Source organism: Acinonyx jubatus, chromosome A2 (assembly GCF_027475565.1).
Source record: "Acinonyx jubatus isolate Ajub_Pintada_27869175 chromosome A2, VMU_Ajub_asm_v1.0, whole genome shotgun sequence".
NCBI lineage: Eukaryota > Metazoa > Chordata > Mammalia > Carnivora > Felidae > Acinonyx > Acinonyx jubatus.
The window spans coordinates 136,269,485-136,291,089 of NC_069383.1; the positions used below are offsets into that span (position 1 = coordinate 136,269,485).

General features: G+C 38.4%; 1 protein-coding gene and 1 long non-coding RNA gene across 6 annotated transcripts in view; one reads left to right on the forward strand and one right to left on the reverse strand.

Annotated features, from left to right (window-relative positions):
• Positions 1–5,362: 5,362 nt before the first annotated feature.
• CEP15 (centrosomal protein 15) lies at positions 5,363–20,110 on the reverse strand. Of its 5 annotated transcripts, none has more exons than XM_015065263.3 (6): positions 19,977–20,005; positions 19,220–19,331; positions 18,516–18,596; positions 17,098–17,221; positions 7,684–7,758; positions 5,363–5,779 (listed from the first exon to the last, which is right to left on the reverse strand). In XM_015065263.3, the coding sequence occupies exons 3-6, from the start codon at positions 18,566–18,568 to the stop codon at positions 5,657–5,659; spliced, it is 375 nt and encodes a 124-aa protein (XP_014920749.1). In that variant the 5' UTR covers positions 18,569–18,596; positions 19,220–19,331; positions 19,977–20,005; the 3' UTR covers positions 5,363–5,656. The 5 variants fall into 5 exon arrangements, with proteins under 5 accessions (XP_014920749.1, XP_014920748.1, XP_014920745.1 ...); XM_015065262.3 differs by having other exon boundaries at positions 18,516–18,599; positions 19,977–20,004; XM_015065259.3 differs by lacking the exon at positions 18,516–18,596 and having other exon boundaries at positions 19,977–20,110.
• Positions 20,111–20,122: 12 nt separating this feature from the next.
• LOC128314889 (uncharacterized) overlaps positions 20,123–21,605 on the forward strand; it is a 57,276-nt gene continuing 55,793 nt past the window's right edge. The window contains exon 1 of the long non-coding RNA XR_008297096.1: positions 20,123–20,285. This is a non-coding gene — a long non-coding RNA (uncharacterized LOC128314889). The remainder of the gene's footprint in view (positions 20,286–21,605) is intronic.

Here is a 21,605-nt window from a genome sequence, read left to right on the forward strand (position 1 = left end):
GATATATTTTTTTGATGAATTGACCCCTTTATTATATAATGACTTTTTTGTCTCTTGGTACTATTTTTGGATTCAAGTCTGTTTTGTTTGATGGAAGGATAGATCCTCCCCTTCCTTTGTATGCCATATTTTGTTTATTCAATCAGTGGTGGACATTTGGATTCTTTCCACTTTTTGGCTATTGTGAATAATGCTGCTGTGAATATTGATGAAACAAATTATGTGTTGAAGTAGTGAGGATTTTTTTTCATTCTTTATTGCAAATCTATTAAGCTTACACAGTATCCAAATTAGTGGCAGTGGAAAACTTGCTTCATTGGAAAACCTACCTCAAGATCTTTGAATGGGGGGACAAAGTCTTCTAGTCCTATTTTCTAAGAAACTATGAAATGTGCTTTGTTTTCTTGGTTTGAGCAGACACTTTAGATGTTCATACTGTATTAGACCTTATTACCATCTAATATATTAGGTATTTTTTAAGTTAAAAAAATCTTATAATTACTTATTTCACTTATTTATTCTTACTATTTTTTAAATGTTTGTTTATTTTTGAGACAGAGACAGAGCACGAGTAGGAGAGAGGCAGAGAGAGAGGATGACACAGAATCTGAAATAGGTTCGAGGCTCTGAGCTGTCAGCACAGAGCCTGACATGGGGCTTGAACCCATGAGCCACGGGATCATGACCTGAGCTGAAGTCTGATGCTTAACCGACTGAGATACCTAGTTGCCCCATATTTTATCTTATTTAAAGTAGGCTCCATGCCTAGTGTGGGGCCTGAACTCATGACCCTGAAATCAAGAGTAGCAAACTCCACCAACTGAGTCAGCCAGGTACCTGTTTGTGTTTTTTAATCACTACCTTCAATCCTCTTCACCCAGTGCCCCTCCAGAATGTAAATTATTTAAGGACCTGGATTTAGAGGGCAGTTTTGTGTTCTGTATTTTTGGTGCTTAGAGCTGTGCCTGCTACACGATGGGCAGTCAGAAAGATCTGTTGGAATGAATGAATGAATGAATGATGCTTAAATGTTACCCAGCTTTGTTTTCCTCTATCATTTTCAAAGGCTCTGTATTTAGCTTCTTTTGAACATCTTAGTATTAATGGTTTTCCTGAGGAAGAGCATCCAATACAAAATGTCTATTTTATAGATCTTATAAATGGAGAATAAGACATGAAAAATGATTATGTTGCATTGGGAAAGGAAAGAAGATAGAGATGGATTAGACAAAGATACACTTGGAATTTTGTCCGTCTCTAATTTGACTGAATTGTCCCCAAAGCGGTAACATGTAAAACATCAGAGACACTCATACATTGATAACCCAGACTTATCGGGGGGGGGGGGAGGTCAAATTATGTATTTAGTTAAAAAAAATTTTTTTTTAACATTTATTTATTTTTGGGCTTGGGTCCACAAACCATGAGATCATGACCTGAGCTGAAGTCGGACGCTTAACCAACTGAGCCACCCAGGGGCCCCTTAGTTTTTCTAACAGTGGAGGTTAAATGATCCAGCTGTCATCAAAAATACAGAAACAGGGGTGCCTGGGTGGCTCAGTTGGTTAAGCGTCCGACTTTGGCTCAGGTCATGATCTTGAGGGTTCCAGCCTGTGTTGGGCTCTGTGTTGACAGTGCGGAGCCTGGCGCCTGCTTCGGATTCTGTGTCTCCCCTTCTCTCTGCCCCTCCCCCACGTGTGTGTGTGTGTGTGTGTGTGTGTGTGTGTGCACACTCTCGCTCTCTCAAAAATAAAAACATTAAAAAAGTAATAAAAATTAAAAAAATACAAACTAAATCATCTTTCTAAAATAAGAACACTCCATTGTTTCCTCTTAATGCCAGTATTTATTGATTTGTACTAGTCAATCTAGATACTGCTCTAGCTGAGTCTCAGTCTCTCTTTGAGACACCAGTTAGAGTTTTTAAAATGGCAGGAACTCTGAAACATTAACTGTGAAGGTAGGGAACCCGGTCCTTTTTCTCTTGTAGGCAAGGAAACTCGACTCTGAGAGGTAAGATGATGTCTGGAAGTGTTTTTTTTGCCTCTGTCTTTGTTTGAGTCATTTTCCTTGTCTTGGATTTTAGTAAGGATATAATCTCAGTTCCAGTTAGAAAAGGAGATCACAATGCCAGCCGTCAAATCCACATATCAATCCTCTCCTTAATTGCTGAAGTTTGACACGTCTCTGTGTTTGTCCCAGAAAACTCTAAATGTTCTTGTATTAGCCATAGGGAATTAAATTTCCTATGTAGACAAATTAACTTCTAAATTATAAGATAAACAAATAAAACACAAGAAGTGGGCGTACTTCTTGCTTCAACTTAAAGCTTTCTCAAAGTAATTTCTCTTTGCCTTCTCTGTATTTTCCACAGATTGATCTCTCTCTCTCCCTCCCTCCTTCCCTCCTTCCCTCTTTTCCTTCCTTCCTTCCTCTGTTGGAACTCACTATGTACTTTGTACCTTCTCTGATGAGTAAATTTTTAGTCAGAAACTTAAAAAAAGGCATCTTAGCATCCTAATCAAAGTAGAAGAGGTCAACTAGACTGTTAAAATGGAGAGTTTTTTTAAGCCATGTAGCTATAATGTTTGGACAATTCTTGAAACGGGGAGGGTGGTAACTCTAGATTTAAAACTTTATTTTTTTTTAAAAAAAGACTTTAAACCAATTCACCTTTGTTTATTTAATAAAGACTAACAGAATAAGGAAGGAAAAGAATACATTTTGTGGATAAGCCAAATTCGTGGTCTTGTGCATTTAATTTTATACTCTAAAACCTACCTGATGGGGTTTAAAGCTTCCTACCTTACTCTTGTGATTGCAAACCCTGGCTTTTCATAGACTCCCCGCCCCCTGGCCTGTCTCCAGTTATTGTAGAAGTGAGAAAATCACCAACTCACTTTAATTCTGGTTCAAAAATAAGTATGTCCACATATCCATTGTATTTTTTTTTTTTTTGATGGAAAAGGGATTGGAACAGACCAGACCAAATTGTGAAAAGAGTTAGATTATTATAGTCCTTCAAGTCTTCAGCTGACATGTGAAAGCACCTTGGACGTAACGCACAGGGAAAACTGTCCATTTGACCTCCCTTTCACTGGCACTGCTCCTGCTGCCCCCTGCCCCCCCTCCTGGGAAAGACCAGATGTCTGGTTTCTAGAGTGTTGGTTCCAGCATAAAATGAGTTTGAGTATTTATGCACCTCTGTGTTTGCAACAATCCAAGCAAGGCTGTGCGAAGAAAATCTTGAAATGACCTTTATTTTGAAAATCCCATTATTGTAAACAGACAAAAACCAAAATCCAAACCCCCAAATACCGAATTCGTGTTTTTCATAAATAGTAGGTATGAGATGGGAGTGAACGGGAAGGACGCTGAATCATAGCAGTGGTAGGGGGCAGGGGGAGTATGAGTAGATGACCTGTTTCCTTGTCTGATTCCTAGTGATAGCAAATACAAAATACACGTTAGATATGGTATTTCTTCCCTCCTTACAGAAAACGGTACTTGGAAATTCCTATGTAAAGCTAATTTGCCATGAGGAATATAAAGCCCTTTAATGGGGTATCTAGGTCCCTATGGATATATTTTTTTTAAACATACACCATGTGGTGCAATCTGTTACAGTCTACAAGGAGAGAAGGGGAGGGAGTTCTGTGGGGGCCAGGAATAAAGTCATCTCTGGGAGTTTTTGAGGTATTCTCTAGTAACAGGGCAAATGATACAGCTAAAGCCTAGAAATGACATCCATCCCGCTTCCCTAAGTGGTAACCCAGGGTATATTAAATATATGCTCTTTTTAGAAACTATTTAGCAAGTCAGTCAACTTAGGGGAGGAAAAAAACAACCTTTTCTGACATGGTTAAATTGCTATTCATTTTGTATTTTAATCGAACCTACTGGTGATTTAATTTACAGAACTCAAAGGAAGTGTGCACTCAAATATTTGAGGATGTTAACGTATCAACCACTGTTTAATTTTGGAATGTGCCTACTTGCTTGACACAATATTTTACTATCTCAACAAATGTTTAGCCTTTTTTTTTCACTTGACTAAAGAGATATAAGTTTCACATCGCTTCATTCACCTTCTTATGTGCATATGCTGGGAAAGATTGGATGTTAAAAAAAAAAAAAAAAACTTCCTCATGTTCCTTTCTACTACATCTAAATCTGTTTACCAATTCAAAGCTGCTAAAAAGCCGTGCATTCTCCTGCTAAATCAACTGGATGGCTAGAAACCAAACTGTGATGTAACAGGAAAAAAAAAATTATCAATTTATTTTCATGTCAGAACATTCTTGAGAAGGTATAAATTGTTCTGGTCTCTATGCCAGTTTTCTTTTTTCTTCCTTTCTCTGTCTTCCTTTTTTAAAAAGGCTTTCAGCTTTTAAGCGGATACTTTTTATAGTTATATAACAGTTCTAATATTTTGTGACATTTTGTATTGTGACACTATAGATGAAATTGTCATCGGACTGACACTCTGTGCTGTTTATTCCTTAATTACAACTGTTAACACTGTAGAGAAGTATGTTAATCTGCCAGCGCATATTATGAAAACAACGTTATTGTTGCCCACACCAACCACCCACTCAACAGGATATTTCCAAGATGGTAGTTTAAAGGAACTTATCAGCACAATGGACGTTTCAATATCGTGTTTTTTTTTTTTTTTTTTTAGCTTATCCTATTTTCTTTTAAAAACACAAACCAGTTTGAAATTTAAATGCTTGAATGGCAATGAACGTATAGACTCCCCTTGCTAGCAGGAGCTGCCTCTATAATTAGAAAAACAAATTTTTTTGAGTGTTCAAGCAGTGGAAGACTGAGGAACCTCAAAGCTTTCTGACAGTTTCAGAAATAATGAAAATAGAAGGGAGAGGGAAAGGAAGGGCAAGTTTAAAGATGAGAAGATGAGAGGAGTTATCGACATTCACAGGGTTGGCAGTCCTTAAATAACCAAGTCAAAATCCAATAACCATTCTCAGCTCTAACAGGGGACCTTTTTCAGAACCAAGTCTGAGCCTTCCTGAAACTGGCTACTTATCAAAGGCTTGATGGTTTAGTTCTTTCCCCCAGAACTTTCAGAGGTTTGATTATCTATGAAGGACAAAATCCTATAAATCCATTCTCTAATAAATATTATATTGAAGCAGCTTAAGTGTCTCTATTTTTTCTACTTGTTAGAAGAAACTGTAATAATGGACCAACACCCACTTTGATCCTGTGCTGAACATGATCCCCGTAATAAAATAACCAAAATGATTCTAGAAAATGTAGCATCAGAACAGCTAGTATTTACTGTTTAGATAAGAATGGCTGTAAATGATTTTTTTTTCCTTAAAACGAGACACACACACTTATTTAGCAACTTGTTTAATAAACAGTCCACCTTTCAGTATGAGCTTTTAACACTAACACTTCCATGGATTTGGCAGAAGGCAAATTCTTGACCTGGAACTACTAGTAGGTCTCAAAGTGACAACCTGAGACTCAGCAGATTGTCAGATCCTGACTGTCATTGAGAAGGTAATGGGACACTGGGAACATACCCGATTCCTAAAGTTCCTGAAACGATCTGCATATTCTTTAATATTCAGCTGTACTAAACAGGTTCTTTTGAAAGAGCATGTGAAGGAGTTATCACTGTGCCTCATTTTGAGTGGTATTTTTCTGCTTCATTTTCATTTTCAACACCGATCGGATATGGTGCTCTTCCTAAAAGAAACTGTTCCCACTTGGGAATATATTCTTCTACTGATGCCCAGTAAAGAGTCTGGAAAAAAAAAAAAAACAACATCCAAAAGTAAAAAAGCATATCAAGCAATTGAACTTGGCTCTTCATAATAGTCTAAATGTTTATTCACTGAAGTGTGTGTATGCGTGTACACACACACACATGCACACATAGACGTAGAATGCACTTCCTCTACAGAATATTTTATGTTAATTTTAGAAAGAAATCTGGCTACTTACTAGTGTTAATTTTCAAATTTCTCAGTAAAACCAGAGCCTGGCAGAATTACAGGTTTTAGGATTTTATTGTGATTTTACACGCCCTCTTGTGGCCAACCTTGTGATTATTACCAGTGGAATCATTTATGGCTACGATCATTAAATGTTTTCGGTTACTGTTCCAAATCTCCTACCAAATGATTACGTGTACTGAAGTTATTACAATGAAATGATTAAACATGAACAACTGATTTATAGTTGGCCTAAAAAGATTGGACCTGTGATGAGCTCAGGAACTGAAATGTAACCAGTACAGGATTCAGGTGAATGGACTCCTTAATTGTGAGGGGAGAAACATTTAAAATGTGCATCCATTATACCTTTTAGAAGAGCACTCGTTATGGTAAATTGTAATTTCTTCCCAATTTTTTTTTATATTGAGAAAAAATAATATAATGTAACCACTTTTCATTAAATGGCTTAGAAATTGAGATACTGTATTAATGGCCTGCCTGTAGCAAGTCTGTAAGCTACAGAGGCTCATGCAAAGATCACCATATAGTTTCTAGAAGCTTTGATGGCTTTTTGCATGACTGCTCTAACAAAGCCAAATAAAAGTAAACGACCAAAAATCTCTATCCTTGCAGGGCATTTTATAGGAGATGATCACTATGAATCTCATTTTGGGAAATTCAGCCAAAGAATTCCATAGCATTAAGAATACATAATGATCCACTCTGCACATTAACAAGGTACAGGAGTTCTGAAAGTTGAAAATGGTGAGCGGTTCTACATATCTATCTATCTATGCATGTGGTCTGAGAAGTAGCCTGAAACACTTAAAATAGAGGTCATCCTGCTGTTCAAGACTAGCTCAGAAAAATACCAACCATCGCCTGTGGTTGGGAGTTTCTCCACCATTCATGGCTGGATTAACCCCTATTGTGTGGGCCCCGTATAGGCCAGAGCAAGGTATTGGAGAATTCAACAAAGAAAAAGACATGCCCAAGGCACAACTTTGTACCAGAGTTCTTTCTATCCTTGATCACTGCCTCTTCTTATTACTCTAGATGACACAGAAAATTGAAGGGCAAATTCTCATCCTTGAATTTTGAGTCTATTCACATCTCTGGTTAGGCAGCAAGCAAACTGTATCTGAAAAAGGTCATTAGGAATATAAAATTAAACTATTCTATATGGAGTAAATTTCCTTTCATCACAGATATATTCGTATACCAAGTAGGATTTATTTTTGCCAACAATCTTCCCAATCTGTTCTTGAACTGAGCAAAATAAAACAGACAAAAGCCACACTATACTGCATGATAATATGCATTGAAATAGCATTGGTTGAAAATTGGTGAAGGGACTAAACTACTAACATTAGCCAACAGGAAAAGCACTTTGGTTAGGCATGCTGTCATCTTAAGATTTAATGCATAGTGTCTCTCATGGTTTAACAGTGTAGTTGTTTCTAGATGAAAAGATAAGGATTTTAAGAAAATTTTCATGTGACACTTTTTTTTTCTTAACATCAAGATACTTATCAGTCACCTACATACAAAGCACAGCACTGTGGACATGTAAGGATCAATCAGACATATCTTGTTTATTTTACTGAATAAATAAGTCTGGGAAATACATACATAGAACCACAGTTAATTTAAAACGTACTCATAACAGCATGGGGTCTCTTCTTATACTTTTGATCTTTAAGATTCTCACCTCAAGAGAAACCACCTCTGGTGATGGAATTGGGTGACTCCGGGTCTGTAGAGACTTTTCTGCTGCTTCTATATCCTGTGATAGGTATCAATGTTATAGAAACAAAATGTATTTACATAACACATACAAATGGCACCTGTAATAGCAACATCTATATCCCAAATCTCTCTTCTCTGGATATACAGTCTGAACTGAAGGAAGGTCATTGAGGTAGGAGACTGATCACTGGCGAGGCAACCAGTTTCAGATCGAGAACAGAGCATTTCTTATCTTAAAATAAAAAGTGGGGGTAGTGTCGAGAGCACTTTCAAGGTCTTCCATTTCATTTAAAATAGTAAATGGCAATAATTCTTGAAAAATGGACTTTCTTATAAAACTGCTCAGGATACTACCTTAGCCCTAATACCATTCAAAACTGCCAGGTGGATAAAACGGTCAAATATTCCGACACTAAAAACAGATATTTGGTGTTTTTTTAAAAAAAAATTTTTTTTAACATTTATTTATTTTTGAGACAGAGACAGAGCATGAATGGGGGAGGGGCAGAGAGAGAGGGAGACACAGAATCGAAAGCAGGCTCCAGGCTCTGAGCCATCAGCCCAGAGCCCGACGTGGGGCTCGAACTCACGGACCAAGAGATCGTGACCTGAGCCGAAGTCGGTCGCTTAACTGACTGAGCCACCCAGGCGCCCCTAAAAACAGATATTTTGACACTGCACTAACCTTAAAAGTGAAGTGTTCTGGGCCAGATCATGGAAGTGGTATATTAATGTCACACATTTCATTTGTTCGGTGTTCTTTTTATTTTATATTCATGCAAATTCTCCACATATTGAAAAGAAAGACCATGAGGCACCTCCGTACTTTGCAGCAAAAGCCTTTTCACTACACTCTAGATTTTTAGTACTAGATTTCTAGGGCAGTCTCGATGGCCAGCTTTACTGCTACGTTGTGCATCATTCATCTGATGGCTTTTAAGCACTGGGCTTTAATTTGTAGTTTAATTCGTGGGTGTGTGCATTTGCTCTTATGGTTGTAGAAACACAAGGGTAATTAATTACACTTAATTCATACTCGGGTAAAGATGTTACCTTGATATGTGGATGAAGTGTATGCCCAGAAATGTAGAACATTCCAAGTCGTTAGTGAAATGCTGAGCTCTGTTTCATGCTCCTCACATTGGCACCTATGTTGTCTTGTGCTTGCTTATGTTTGTCAAGTTCACAGAGGCCTTGGCTCAAGGCTGTGTAAATTTTGTCTCTCCTTTGAGCTTAGTGAGTTGATCGAAAAGAGAAAGTTCTCTGATCCATGTACAAGCATTGGAGCAATCCAAGTACAGGGCTGTTGGACAGACGGAGAGCGATGGAAAAGGGCGTGGGAGTGGGGTGTGAAGAATCCAATGCTGAACAGGAGAAAAGAGCGAGCAGATGGTAGCGGCGGGAGCAAGGAATGGGTGTGAAATGTAAAAGGGAAAAACAGGAAATTCCCTAAAGGGACTCCCCAAAGTTGCACAACCATTAATGCACCTGCTGTCTAGAAGAAGGTGATTTGAAGGGGAAAACCAGCAATTTAGGGATCAAAAGCCCATCTAATAGCCCTGTCTATTCCCCACCAGAAGTTTGTAGCTGAGACACATGCTAAAGAGCTTCTGATGCCGATGCTACACTGAATAGTGAAGATTAACTCTTCTGTGATTGCACTGAGATTGTACAAGGTCCTGGAACTGTTATAAATCAAACAAAAGAATCCTAACTCCATTTACACCATTATTAGAATAGTTACAAATTTACTGTTAGTGGTAGATCTAGGTGCCACTTGCACCTATAGACAAGATTATAAACCTTTGCCTTAAAGACCAGAAAGTAAGGATATTGAATCTCTCTCCTAGAAGAGCAGATTTGCAATGAAAGAGTAGACATGAGCAGGGATCTGTGGCCTGGTAAGACAGGCCTGTTGTGAGTAACTTGACTGTCAGCTCCGAAGCATTTCGACAAGGGATTATCACCCTTCCAGAGAACTTCTTTCTCAAGTGAGATTTTACTTTCTTAGCTGTTTTGCTTACCTCTCTGCCTCCTACTTCTCTTTCTCCTTAGCTGGCTCCTTTTTTCTCTTCTTAATCTGAAGTGTGGGCTTTCTTAAGATTTGTGACATCTGTCCTCATCTTTTTACTTTTGCTCTCTCCAAGACTGCCTCTTATCTAGCTTCAGCTCTTAATGTAGAGGGACAGATAACTTTCTAGCCCTTATTCCTCAACCTAATAAAACAGTCCTCCTGACTGTACTGAATATACAATAGTGGGAGTTCTCCTCCCCCGGACACCGATGCTGCATCTTCTATCTTCAACTCTTCTTATTCCCTGACATTTAAAAATGCAAAGGTCCGTAGACTGATCCTTCAGGATGTCTCCTTTAGTCTGTCCATGCCATCCTGTGCTATGGCCTTATTATTACTTACTTGTTCAACAAATATGACTTGGACCCAGGCTTAGACTATGTCTCATTTCAACCTCATATGAAATTGATGAGTTTTGCTAAAATTACTACTTAAATATGTCTTTACTACTTAAAAAAAAAACATACCCACTACACAGAGGACAAAATATGAATTCCTCAGCCTGACTGAAAAATCTCTACCTTCTGTAGCAAGTTATATCATATTATTTTCAATGAAGAACCTTCTCTTTGACTATACACTGTGAGATGATAAGGACTATGTTTGCTACTACCTTTAAGCATCTGAGAATCTTATAAAGTGCAGGGCGTGTACTAAACTCTTAAATATTCACTACATAAATAAATGATTAAGGTGTCAAAAGTTTCCTGAGTATAAATGAAAAGCTTAAAAAAAAAAAGTACCCAAGGGGGCTGGGGGGAAGAAGAAAAAAAAACAGGTGAAAAGAGGGTAGACTTGCCTGACTAGACCTTTTTATCTTGTTTTTTACAGATCTGTCACTTGATACATATCATTGAAAAATTGATATAGTTACAGAACAAATGAAAAAGCAATCCCTAAAAGTTGCAAACAAAAGGAAACAAACCTGTTGTCTATTTGGTGGCATAGCCACATCAAGAAAAAAGTACATCAGGTGGTCTTAGAACACGGTATTTTGACTGAGCATCCATAGTGAGATGTACCCCAAGGACAAAAAGAATTGTAAAAAGGTTCTGACTGAGAGCCATAGTCTGTAATCATACTGTTGCTGGTAGTGGTGTCTCTATCACGGGATACAGTAAATGACTATGAGGTTGGTACTGGGAAATTACTTGCGAACTGAGATTTTTGGTTTGAGGGGGAAAAAAAGAGTTAAAGGTTGATGATTTTAAGTTAAAAGTCTTGGAATCATGTGATCGAAATGGAATTATTGATACGAGCTCTTGCTGACTTTTATCTTTTTTTTTTTTTTTCAATTTTATCTTTAAAAAAAGTTGTAAGAAACACCGGATCAAGGGCTCTAAATATACATTCCTATCAAAAGGATCCAGGGCTCCTTGGAGCAAAGGCCAATTCCAAATGCGTATGATGAACCTGATAGATACCATCGTACCAGAAAGAAAGTAAACTACCAAGGACTGTTAAGATCAGGTCAGAGGCATTCACGAGCTACCTTGGAGGTTTCCACTTGGTAAAAATGGGACAGTTGGAGCATCAGTGGGAATACAGATTGAACACTGCAGCCATATTTAAAAACACCAATTTGTCACTTTTGGAGGATACTAGAGAATCAACCTGTTATCTTTGAAAACTAAGTACAGAGAAAAGAATCAAGCACTCATGCTTGTTCCTATAGGAAATGTACTTCAGTATAACCAACTATCTGCTGAGGGCAGGTTCATCTTCTTGTAAATGATCAGTAATCGAATAAGAAGGAATAGAAGAATGCAAATACCACTTTTTGCAAGCCCTGATAAGCATATGTAGGCCACGATCACCAGTGACTGCTGACATTCCAGAAGGAGAGACAACGAGTCATTACAAAAGTGTTCTTCCCCCAAAACACTGAACCTGAATGTGATCAGGTCTCTAGAAATGCAGAGCATTAACATGTGGTTGCTGAGAATTTGAAATGTGACAAGTCTGAGTCGAGAAGCGCTGGAAATGTAAAATACACACTGAATTTTGAAGGCCCAGTAAGAAAAAAGAACAAGGTATGTACTAACTTTCAGGAGCAATATATTTGAAATAGGAAAATTTTAATGTTTCATTTAATGTTTCTTTTAACCTTATTAAAAATGGTTACTAGGAAATTTTATAATACTTGCGTTATATTTCTGTTGCACAGCACAACTTCATCCTATCAATCTATGTCAATTATGGGGAATAGAGGAACATACTAAATGATACTTCAGCAATGTAATTAGTAATATCCAGATTGTGAGAAGCTCTATTGGAGAAATGAGCCAATTCCTTCAACAAAGAAATTCAAAGGGGGTTAGAAAAGAAAGGGGTGGGGCAGAGGGAACTTCTAGAGATTAGAGAAACCTATCTGTCAATTACATACTGGATTTTATTTGGCTCCTGATTCAAACAAATGTAAGTTAATAAGGGAGGGACATCTGGGTGGCTCAGTCTGTCAAGCGTCTGACTTCTGGTTTCTGCTCAGGTTATCTCAGGGTCTGAGTTTCGAGCTCTTCATCAGGCTCTGCACTGACAGCAAGGAGCTTGCTTGGGATTCTCTCTCCCTCTCCCTCCTTCCCTGTTTGTGCTCTCTCTTTCTTTCTCAAAATAAATATGTAAACTTAAAAATATTTAAAAAGTTAATATGGGAGACGGGCATCTCAACTGAATATGTGAGGAATTGTCAATTTCTTAAGTTGATCGTGGTATTGCGATTATACTTTGAAATAGCCCTTATCTTTGATAAACACTGAAATAGATGTACACCAAAGTGTTTATAGATGACACAATGGCATGCCTGAAGATTAGCTTCAAAATAATTTGAGGGGCGGGCTGGGGGTGAAGGTGAGGAGTGTAGATGAAACAAGATTGGCTGTGTTTTGATAATTACTGAATCTGGGTGATAAGCACATGGAAGTTCATTCTTCGATTTCCTCTTCTACATAGGTTCGCAATTTTTCATAACAATTAAAAAACAAGTTTCCAGTATGGATGGTGGTGTAAACGTTACTCTATGGCAGTATTCAGCAGCCTCTATAAATGAGTTGACTCATGATTAGGAAAGGTAAACTGTGAGCACAAAAAGTCATGTACTGCGATTTCTTTCTTTTCCCCTCACTAGACCTGTCCCTCCCTCTCAACCCAGCAATGGATATGTCCCTATAAATCTATGCAGTGATGCCAGCTCTGGCTGGGCTGGGTCTAATCGTTTAATGTGCTCAAGGTGCAATTTCTGGGATTGCAAAAAGAAGATAGTTAGGCATGAGATACAGGGTCACTGGTACAAGCAGCACTTAAGCATTTGTTAAACTCGCTCTTCACTGGATTTGGAGAAAGTGAGAAATGTGAGTAGGGAAGAGGAGAGATGGGGTCCTGTAAGTTATTGGCCATCCTGGGGGGCAGCTGGTTCAAGGCTCTAACCGGCAGCCACCCCAAGAAGGCTTCCGGGATGCACCTTACAGGAAGCATCTGCCATATCTCTAGTCTGCTGTAGCACACGCCTGTTCCTTCTCACCCTGGAATGTTTGTTCATTTTCTTCACAAGATGATGTTGCTACCACAAAACTGACTTTTTGGGTTAAACAATTTTGTCACTGGTGGTGGGGGTAAGAAAGGAGGTGGAAAGAGATGACCTTTGACATCCTGGAAGTATTTATGGAAACAATTCTCTCTTCCAAGTCGATTTTGTTTTTAAAAGGCAGATAAATTTCATTTTATTTCATTTCTGGAAACTAACAAGCTAACAATCCATTATCATCTATGATACTTACTGACTAAACCCTCAGTGTGAGTTTTCTTCTCTATGTAAACTCATGTTCATTCTTTTACTAATATGCTTGAACAGTTTGGGATTAGTCTTTTCATTATCATCCCATTTTAAAGACATTCTTTGATACTCTTGCTAATTTATTTTTCCAAATGCATTTAGAGAAATTTTGTTGGGTTTGATGTGAAATTTTTGTGGGGTTCTATTGGATCTAAAAATAACATTGTGGGGTGCCTGGGTTGCTCAGTCGGTTAAGCCTCCGACTTTAGCTCAGGTTGTGATTTCACAGTTTATGAATTCGAGCCCTACATTGGGCTGACTGCTGTCTGTGAGGAGCCCGCTTCAGATCCTCTGTCCCCTCACTGTCTCTGCCCCTCCCCCACTCATGCTCCCTCTCTCTCCCTCTCTCAATAATAAACCTTAAAAAACATAACTTTGTGACAACTGGTGTTATAAAAATAATAGTTAAAAAATAATAGTTTTCCCATCAGGATTAAGGCATATGTCTCCATTTAAATTTTCTCTTGAATCTCCCATTGAAATGTAGTAATTGTAACAGTCATGTACGTCCCTTGTTAAGAGCATTCCCAAGTATTTTATAATTTCATTGCTAATGTGAATGTGATCTCCTATTTTCCAAGTATATCTATAGGATTGTTACTGATATTTTTATGTTTACTTTCTATCCATTAATTTTACTCAACTAATACTAGTTTGAAAACAACTTTGGCTTGTCTACATATACAGCCATATCGTTTAAAAATACTAGTGTTAGATCTTCCTTTCCAAAAATCAAGGCTTACTCCCTGTTATTTGGATGCTCTGACCAATATAAGAAACACTAAGGTCAAATAATGGATGCTGATAGAGCTCATCCTTATATTGTTATTAGTGTCTTTACAAGAATGCTTCCAAGTTTTAGTGGAACCATTTTTAAAGTGTATTCTGGTCTTAAGTACATATCGTGATGTAACTGAAACTGTTCTTGACCAGGGGTATTAGGAGTAGTTAGTTACCTTATGGTTTCCTCAGCTCTAAATTAAGGCAATAGCAGTGGTCAGTGGTTTTCACCATTCCTTAGAGTGACAATAGAGCAGACAAGGAAGGGCAAAATGGGTGGGGCTTTAGGCCAAAGCAGGTCCATTTTTACTTTAATCTTGAAGAAAAGTTTTTATGCTAAAAAAAAAAAAAAAGTATAACCTTCAATGAGAAGTGAATCTATATGCTTTGAAAAGTTGCTCCCAACTGAATATTCTGTGATCAAGTCTTATTTATGTCACTTGCACAATAATCTCTTTACAGAGTTTCAAACAAAATAATAAGAGGGAAAGCAGGATAAAAAAATGGCATATACAAATATTCAAAGTATGTTTTTAAAAAAGTGAAGAGACTGCCTGTCTAACAGCAAACACACTGTATCTGTTTATGAAAAGACTGACAGGAAAAATACAAAAAAATACTAATTTCTAGCTGGGTGGGGTGATATGGAAAAAAAGCTATTTCAGGGGCTCTGAGTGGCTCAGTCAGTTAAGCATTTGACTCTTGACTTTGGCTCAGGTCATGATCTCATAGTTCATGGGATCGAGCCCCTCATTGGGCTCTGTGCTGACAGTGCAGAGACTGCTTGGGATTCATTCTCTCTCTATCTCTCTCTGTCTCCCCCCCCCCCTTTGTCTGCCTTCCCCTGCTCATGCTCTCTCTCTCAAAATAAAGATTAAAAAAACAATAAAAACAACTATGCTAGCTCATCTTCTTTACGCTTTCAAGTTTATTACAGTGAGAATATATTTTATTATCGGGGGGAGAAAAACCATACCAAAAGACGATGAAACTAGGTTCATTATCTTCCTTCTAGATAGGACAATGATTTCTTAGCTATTCTTCTTTAAGCTCTCCATTCTTCAAATCACATTCATGGGAATAGGAGATGAATCTTTTCTTAAATACCCATATGTTTCTTATGTAAGTCTCTAGTTTTCTTTTGCTCAAACATGTCTAGTACTGTATTATCCCTATATATCAAGTCTCAGATTCTTCAGTTGGGTCTCTCAAAATCTATCCAACCTTGCTTCCTGTGGCTTTACGAGGTAGTTAGCTCAGGGTCCCGTGAACATTAATTGGGCTATTCATTCTTCTGGGCTTGGTTCTTCTGTAAGAATGCAGTGGAATACCTTACCTTGTGCCTATTCAAACACCGTTCCAGCTTAGCTTCCACTGTCAGACTTGTTAGAATATTTTAGCTTTTGATGAGTTTTTATACTTAGTCCCGCAGTGCTGAGGATTCCACGTAACTGAATGTTTGATCTCCTAAGGTCTCCTATTTTGTGTGTGACAACCTCAACCTTAGGTTATCAGTTAAGCCTATGAGCTCCTGGATGTAAAGAACTCTGAATTCTTTTGTTGACTCCACCTTCTGCTGAGAACTAGCTTAGTAGTAAGAACTCTGGGCATTCACCAAATACTTGCTCACTAAAAGGAAGACAAACTTGAAAAATCCGAATAACACCTGTACTTGTTGCAGGTAGGTAGCAGTCAAGCCTTCAAGCCTTCTAATTTAGTTTTTCTGAATTTTCACAGCAAATTCCAGATTATCCTATATATTTCCATTTAAAAATAAATATTGCAAACACCATTGGGCAAGTAAGACATATGGCAACATAGAATGCTTTGGTAGCACTATGGCTGTGACTTAAATTACTGTGGATCAAACTGCCAGAAGCTGAGAAGATAACTGAATTTCCCTCTTCCTTTATCCTCTAGTGACTACAGAAGATAACTATATCATGCCTATCGATGAAAATATTTAACAATAAAAAACTGAAAACACTGCTTTATAACTTAAATAATATAGCCTTACTACCAAATGTTTTAGTCATAGGATCTCTTGGAAGCTTGAATGGAAGCAAACTTTAGGGTTTTAATTATGGATGAAGCCATACAATTCTGGAAGCAAAGTATAGCAAGCAGCCAAAAATGTTACACATATGATTTTACTCCAAATGGGCACATTGGCCAAATGGTGAGGCCCTGCGCAATCACATACTTTGACCACCTCCTCCATCACTATCAAGAGAGATCTGGGAAATCTGTTATCTGTTAGATATGAATTCTGTGTGTTGACTGTGGCCCCAATAGGGCAAAATCAAATTGTTCTCGTTTTTATGAGGATAGTTTTGAGTTGGATCTAAAAACATTATAGGTACTTCATGGGGTTTTAGAATCTCCCGATAAATAAAAGAAGATAGAGAGCTGTATCTTAAATTTATTACGTCTTGCACAAAGGTGACCTTTAAATTCCTTCCGTGGTCACTGATTTTTCTGGTTGATTAAAAACACTTAGCTTAAGCAAACTTCCATTTTTTTTTCATTAAAAAAATGAGAATCCATATGCAACTTATCTAACATGGGTTTAAAAACTAGATGGTACTTCGTTAATTTTATTCAAAACAAATCATATACATCAAAATTATGAAATTCACTTAAAACCTTTTTTGCATAGGTGAGGGAAAATATCTAAAATCAATGAAACTTACCTTTAAAAGACTAAGGTTCCTTTTAAGAGCAGTTTGAGCTGCTTGTATCTGAGATGCCTTTTCCTTGTTTTCATCTAGACATTTATTCTCCATTTGTTGAAGTAACATTAATCTTTGTGATACTCTAGAAAAAAGGAAGATTATATAATTTTTTTTTTAAGGGAACATTTTAGCTTGTTCAATATGGAAGTACATTTCTTAATTACACCTCAATTCAAGTTCAATGTATTTTGAAAGCCAACTACTATGTCAATTATTAAGACAGTAGAGAACTAAGATAGTTCAGTAAGTCTTAAATATGGGTAAAATTATTTTCATTAACGTATCTACTGTAAGTACATGCTTCTTTTTTTTTTTTTTTAGCCTCTATGGTCTTTGCAATTATTTTAGAGTGTTAAAACATGTTTTAATTTTTTGGTGAAAATGCAAACTGTAATACATATCCCTTTGTACACATACTTATATATACCTCCCCACACACATACATTGATATAACTTGCTATACGAAACCTTCTGCTTAACACTTCAATACCCCTGAATCTCATGTTACACATTTAGAATTGCGCTAAACTTCCATATGTTTGAAGAAGCAATAAAAATATTTTTTTCCTCTTTTTCCAAGAGAAAGATGATGGTTCCATATATGAGTGAGAGGCTGTGTGTATGTATGCATACTCACAACAAGGTGAAACAGTAATTGAAGAAAGATGTAAAAAGTTGTAAGTAAATTATCAAACTGCTTTGTTTTATATATTTTAAAAGTGTCTCATTGGTCAAATCATCATTTTACAAGTTTTTTGGCCCTCTTAAATGGTTAATTAAAAATTGTCAGATGATAAAAAATACATGAGGGTAGAATTAAAATTGAGTAATTTGAACATTTTTTATAAGGAAAATACCTTAGAAAGCCAAGGAAGGGGGCCTGGTAATGAACTAAAGAAAAGAAATTAATTAAAGAAAACATGAAAGCCCACAGAAAGAGGTGGAGATGGTTGATATCAATATAAGTACTGGACTGGTTATATAATTTGTAAGGCCTAATGCAAAATGAAAATATGGGGCTCCTTTAAAAAAAAAAAAACTATTACACGTTTCAAGACAGCAACATTAGACCATTAAACCAAGCCTGCTATGGGTAAGAGGTTTAGAGAAGTCCATTAAATACCAGTGAGGAACCTAGAAAGGTGAGAAGGGTAAATTTATCTAGGTAATAGCAAAGCAAAGTAAAAACATAAATAACCCTTTTAATCTTTATTATTCTTAAGAGACAGTGACGTTCCCTAATACCAAATCTCTCAAGTGTTAGAAAATTTAAATGACACATTTTCAGATTTTTAAGTCTGTTCACACAATATTTCACTAAGAAAGCCAGCACAATGTATTCATTTAGATAAGCCTTTAAAAAAAAAAAACCTTACATTTCTTCATGTCTTTTAGAAAGGCGAATTTCTTGAGCAAGCAACGAAGTCATCCTTAGTCAAAGCTGCCTTATAAGCTTTCTGCTAAATAATAAAAACATGTACAGTTACTTCTACTACATAGCCTCAGCTTTTCAAGAGTTGATGGTTTTATTACCTCAACCCATTGATTCTCTCAGAATTGAAAAATAAAAATTGAGATGTAATGCATAAAATGAGAGAATGCACTTAAAACCATTTTTATTTACGATGCGCAGCTTTTCATATGCCAGGTGCATCCCCAAACACCATGAATCAGGTAAACTAAACATTTCACATTTCTTCCTCTTATTTCCTCACACTTTAACCTTAATCTGAATTGAAAACAAACAAGCAGCTGGTACTAAGACTAGTAAACATTTTATTGAATCAACAGAAAAAAAAAAATCCACTCTGTAAAATTCAACACAGGAACACCACCTCTCATGCATGTGCATACACACATAGAAAGGCAAACAAGTATGAGAACCAACTGGAAACTCATGGTCTTTCTTTTATTGGAAGACTGCCCAGTTCTACCATCTCTTTTCCAAATAAGAAAGTATTTTTCATGTGTAACTGCGGTGGAAAAGCACAATTGTTCCCTTCACTGTACCCTGCGTGCTCAGGAGTCCTGTTTGGGGAGTTTGGGAAAGCCCATTTTAATGGCACATGAGCAAGCTCACCTTGACTGAAGAGCCTGGATCAATACTGATAAAAGATCAAGTGCAGTACTTTGAAGGCTGGGAGCCTGAAGGCAAATCATCTGGCTGGGTGCAAAAGCCAAAGGTGACTGTCCTAAGGGAGAGAAAAAACAGGAATGAAATTCTTTCCTCGGGCGAAGCACTGGCTTTCCTAAATTTTATGAATTAAATACTGTCGCTAATCTCGGAGTGTCCAGCGCTGACAGACTGAGCTCTTCCTTCTGTGTACATGCATGGAGGTGTAGGGCCCTGAGCCCAGCCAAGGAAACACTGCCCTGCCCTCATCGGGTTTCCTTCTAAAGGAAGGAGCTGTGTTTTGCTCAGCACCACGGACAGCAACCTCTCCAGGCCCGCCCGCAAGGATCCAGTTACAGATACTTCCTCTAAGATCACTGCAGGCCACTCCTCGCCGCATTCCTCCCACTTTCCATTGCAGCGTCAAGGAAATCCCGGAAAGTTAGTCCATGGTAACTTCTCTTCCGTAAGCCCGCCATCAGCACTCCAGGCAAACCCCAAGATAAATACTGCCTTTCGAACCGAAGATCCCCATGGTCTGAGAGTCCTCAATCCTCCGATCACTCCAACTCCTGCTCAGGACTCAACGACCTTTCCTCATCACCCCAGCCCTTCCCCGTTAACAACATTCTCCCCCCACCCGCCGGCCCTGCGGACACCTGCGCCGTTCTCGGACAGTCAGGGCCCCCACCCGCGGCCCGTAACGCCGTGGGACTCCACTCACTTAGCCGCGCTTAGACCTTTTCGGTAAAGGCGTCCGCTACAGGGCGGACGCTGGGTCCCAGCACAGGCCTGGGCGTGGTCACGCCGCCATCATTGCGCACGCGCAACGAGGTGGCGTAATCACGTTGCTATAAAAGGCGGACCTCTGGCGCGGGAGTTTTCCCAAAGCAGTAGCTGCGAGCCTTGCGAAAGCGTTTGGCGGTAGCTCAATTTCAAGGCCTTTTAAAATGAGACCTGTATCCGTTCAAAAGGCTTCAGAGAGGGAAGCTAGAAAGTCACGGAGTGTGGAAATGGGGAAGCCCCCTTCAAGGTACTCCAAAGGGATTGAATGGTCTTTACAGTGAGTAAAAGCACTTTAATTCAAAGAGCTTCACCCTGGTGTTCCGTTGCTGAGCGGGGGAGCGGAGCCCCTGTTCGCACCCACTAGGGAAAGTAACATTAATCGGTGACGTTTTGAGGGGTCTGCATGCGGGTCGCGGTGTTATGTGGATTATCTCGGCCCTTTCCCACAATGCTGGGTTGGGTAGGTCCCACTGTCCTCATTTAACAGAGGAGCAGACAAGCTTGGCCGTTTATTTAGGTTGTGGTTTGAAGCCCGCAGAGGTTTAATGAAATTTCCCACGGCCCTCAGGACCCCGCACTTAGAAATAATCCTTTTGTGCTGTGAAGCGCATTCTTAAACCTTTTTTTCCCCTTTGAAATAAGTTGGTGAGACACGAGGTACTATTCCTTAGTTTCAGAGGTAGAAACTGAGGTTCAAGAGAGGTAAAGTTGTTTTCTTCCTAACGTTACTGAGTTGGTCAAGGGCGAAGTGCCAGACTCTAGTCCCGGTGTCTCGTATTTTTTTCTTCCCAGAATATCTCCATGAAACTCCGCTGATGCTTCAGGACTATGGCGCTTTATGGTTCCTTTGCTTGGAAAACCCATTCCTTAGAAACTCACGTAGACTCAGTTCCTTATCTTTCAATGCTGCCTCCTCAAGGAAGCATTCCCGTGGACCTCCAATATAAGAGAGGAGTTCCATTTCTTCTTTGTCCTCCTCCTGCTGTATTTCTCTCCAGAACACAACACTGTACCACTGTTCTTCACCCTAAGAACAGGTATTCTCGATTCTTATTAGCTGCTGTATCCTCAGCAACTAAAATGGCCTTGAAATAATCTGGGATTGAATTTGCATCATAATTTAAGAGAGCTCTGTCTTCAGTTAATAGGACCTTCGATTTAGCTGTCTGGCCCTTTGTTCTAGGAATGAAATAGAGCTTTTGCATGGGTACAAGGCATTCTTACCTTTTATGTAAATTTACAAGTAAGAATTTTTTTTTAAATTGGCAATGGGTTGCATGAACCTTGAGGCTGCACATGAAAGCATTTGTATGTTGTTTAAAACAAACTTTGTTCGCCTCTCCTGCTTTATGCATGGTTTGCATAGTGACATAATTGGGACAGACCCAGCTCTTTTGACTTGGAATCTCGCTTCTTTAGGTCATCGTCTTCCCTAGGAGTGAATCAAGGAATACCTTAGAATTGTCTTGCAATATTTAGGGGGACAGTAATCAGGAATACCTCACAGACACTTAAAAGTTATCTAGAGAGACGGATTATTTTGTAGCATCCTGTAAAAGCACTTGCT

Bases quoted from the DNA above. Each gene is read 5' to 3' on its own strand.
- CEP15 (XM_015065259.3), bottom strand. From the start codon at position 19,299: ATGATTTGCCTTCAGGCTCCCAGCCTTCAAAGTACTGCACTTGATCTT. The intron at 17,222-19,219 runs GTGAGCTTGCTC...CCTTTTTTCTAG, and splicing joins ATCCAGGCTCTTCAGTCAAG to AGTATCACAAAGATTAATGT. The intron at 5,780-7,683 runs GTGAGAATCTTA...TTTTTTTTCCAG, and splicing joins CAGAGGTGGTTTCTCTTGAG to ACTCTTTACTGGGCATCAGT.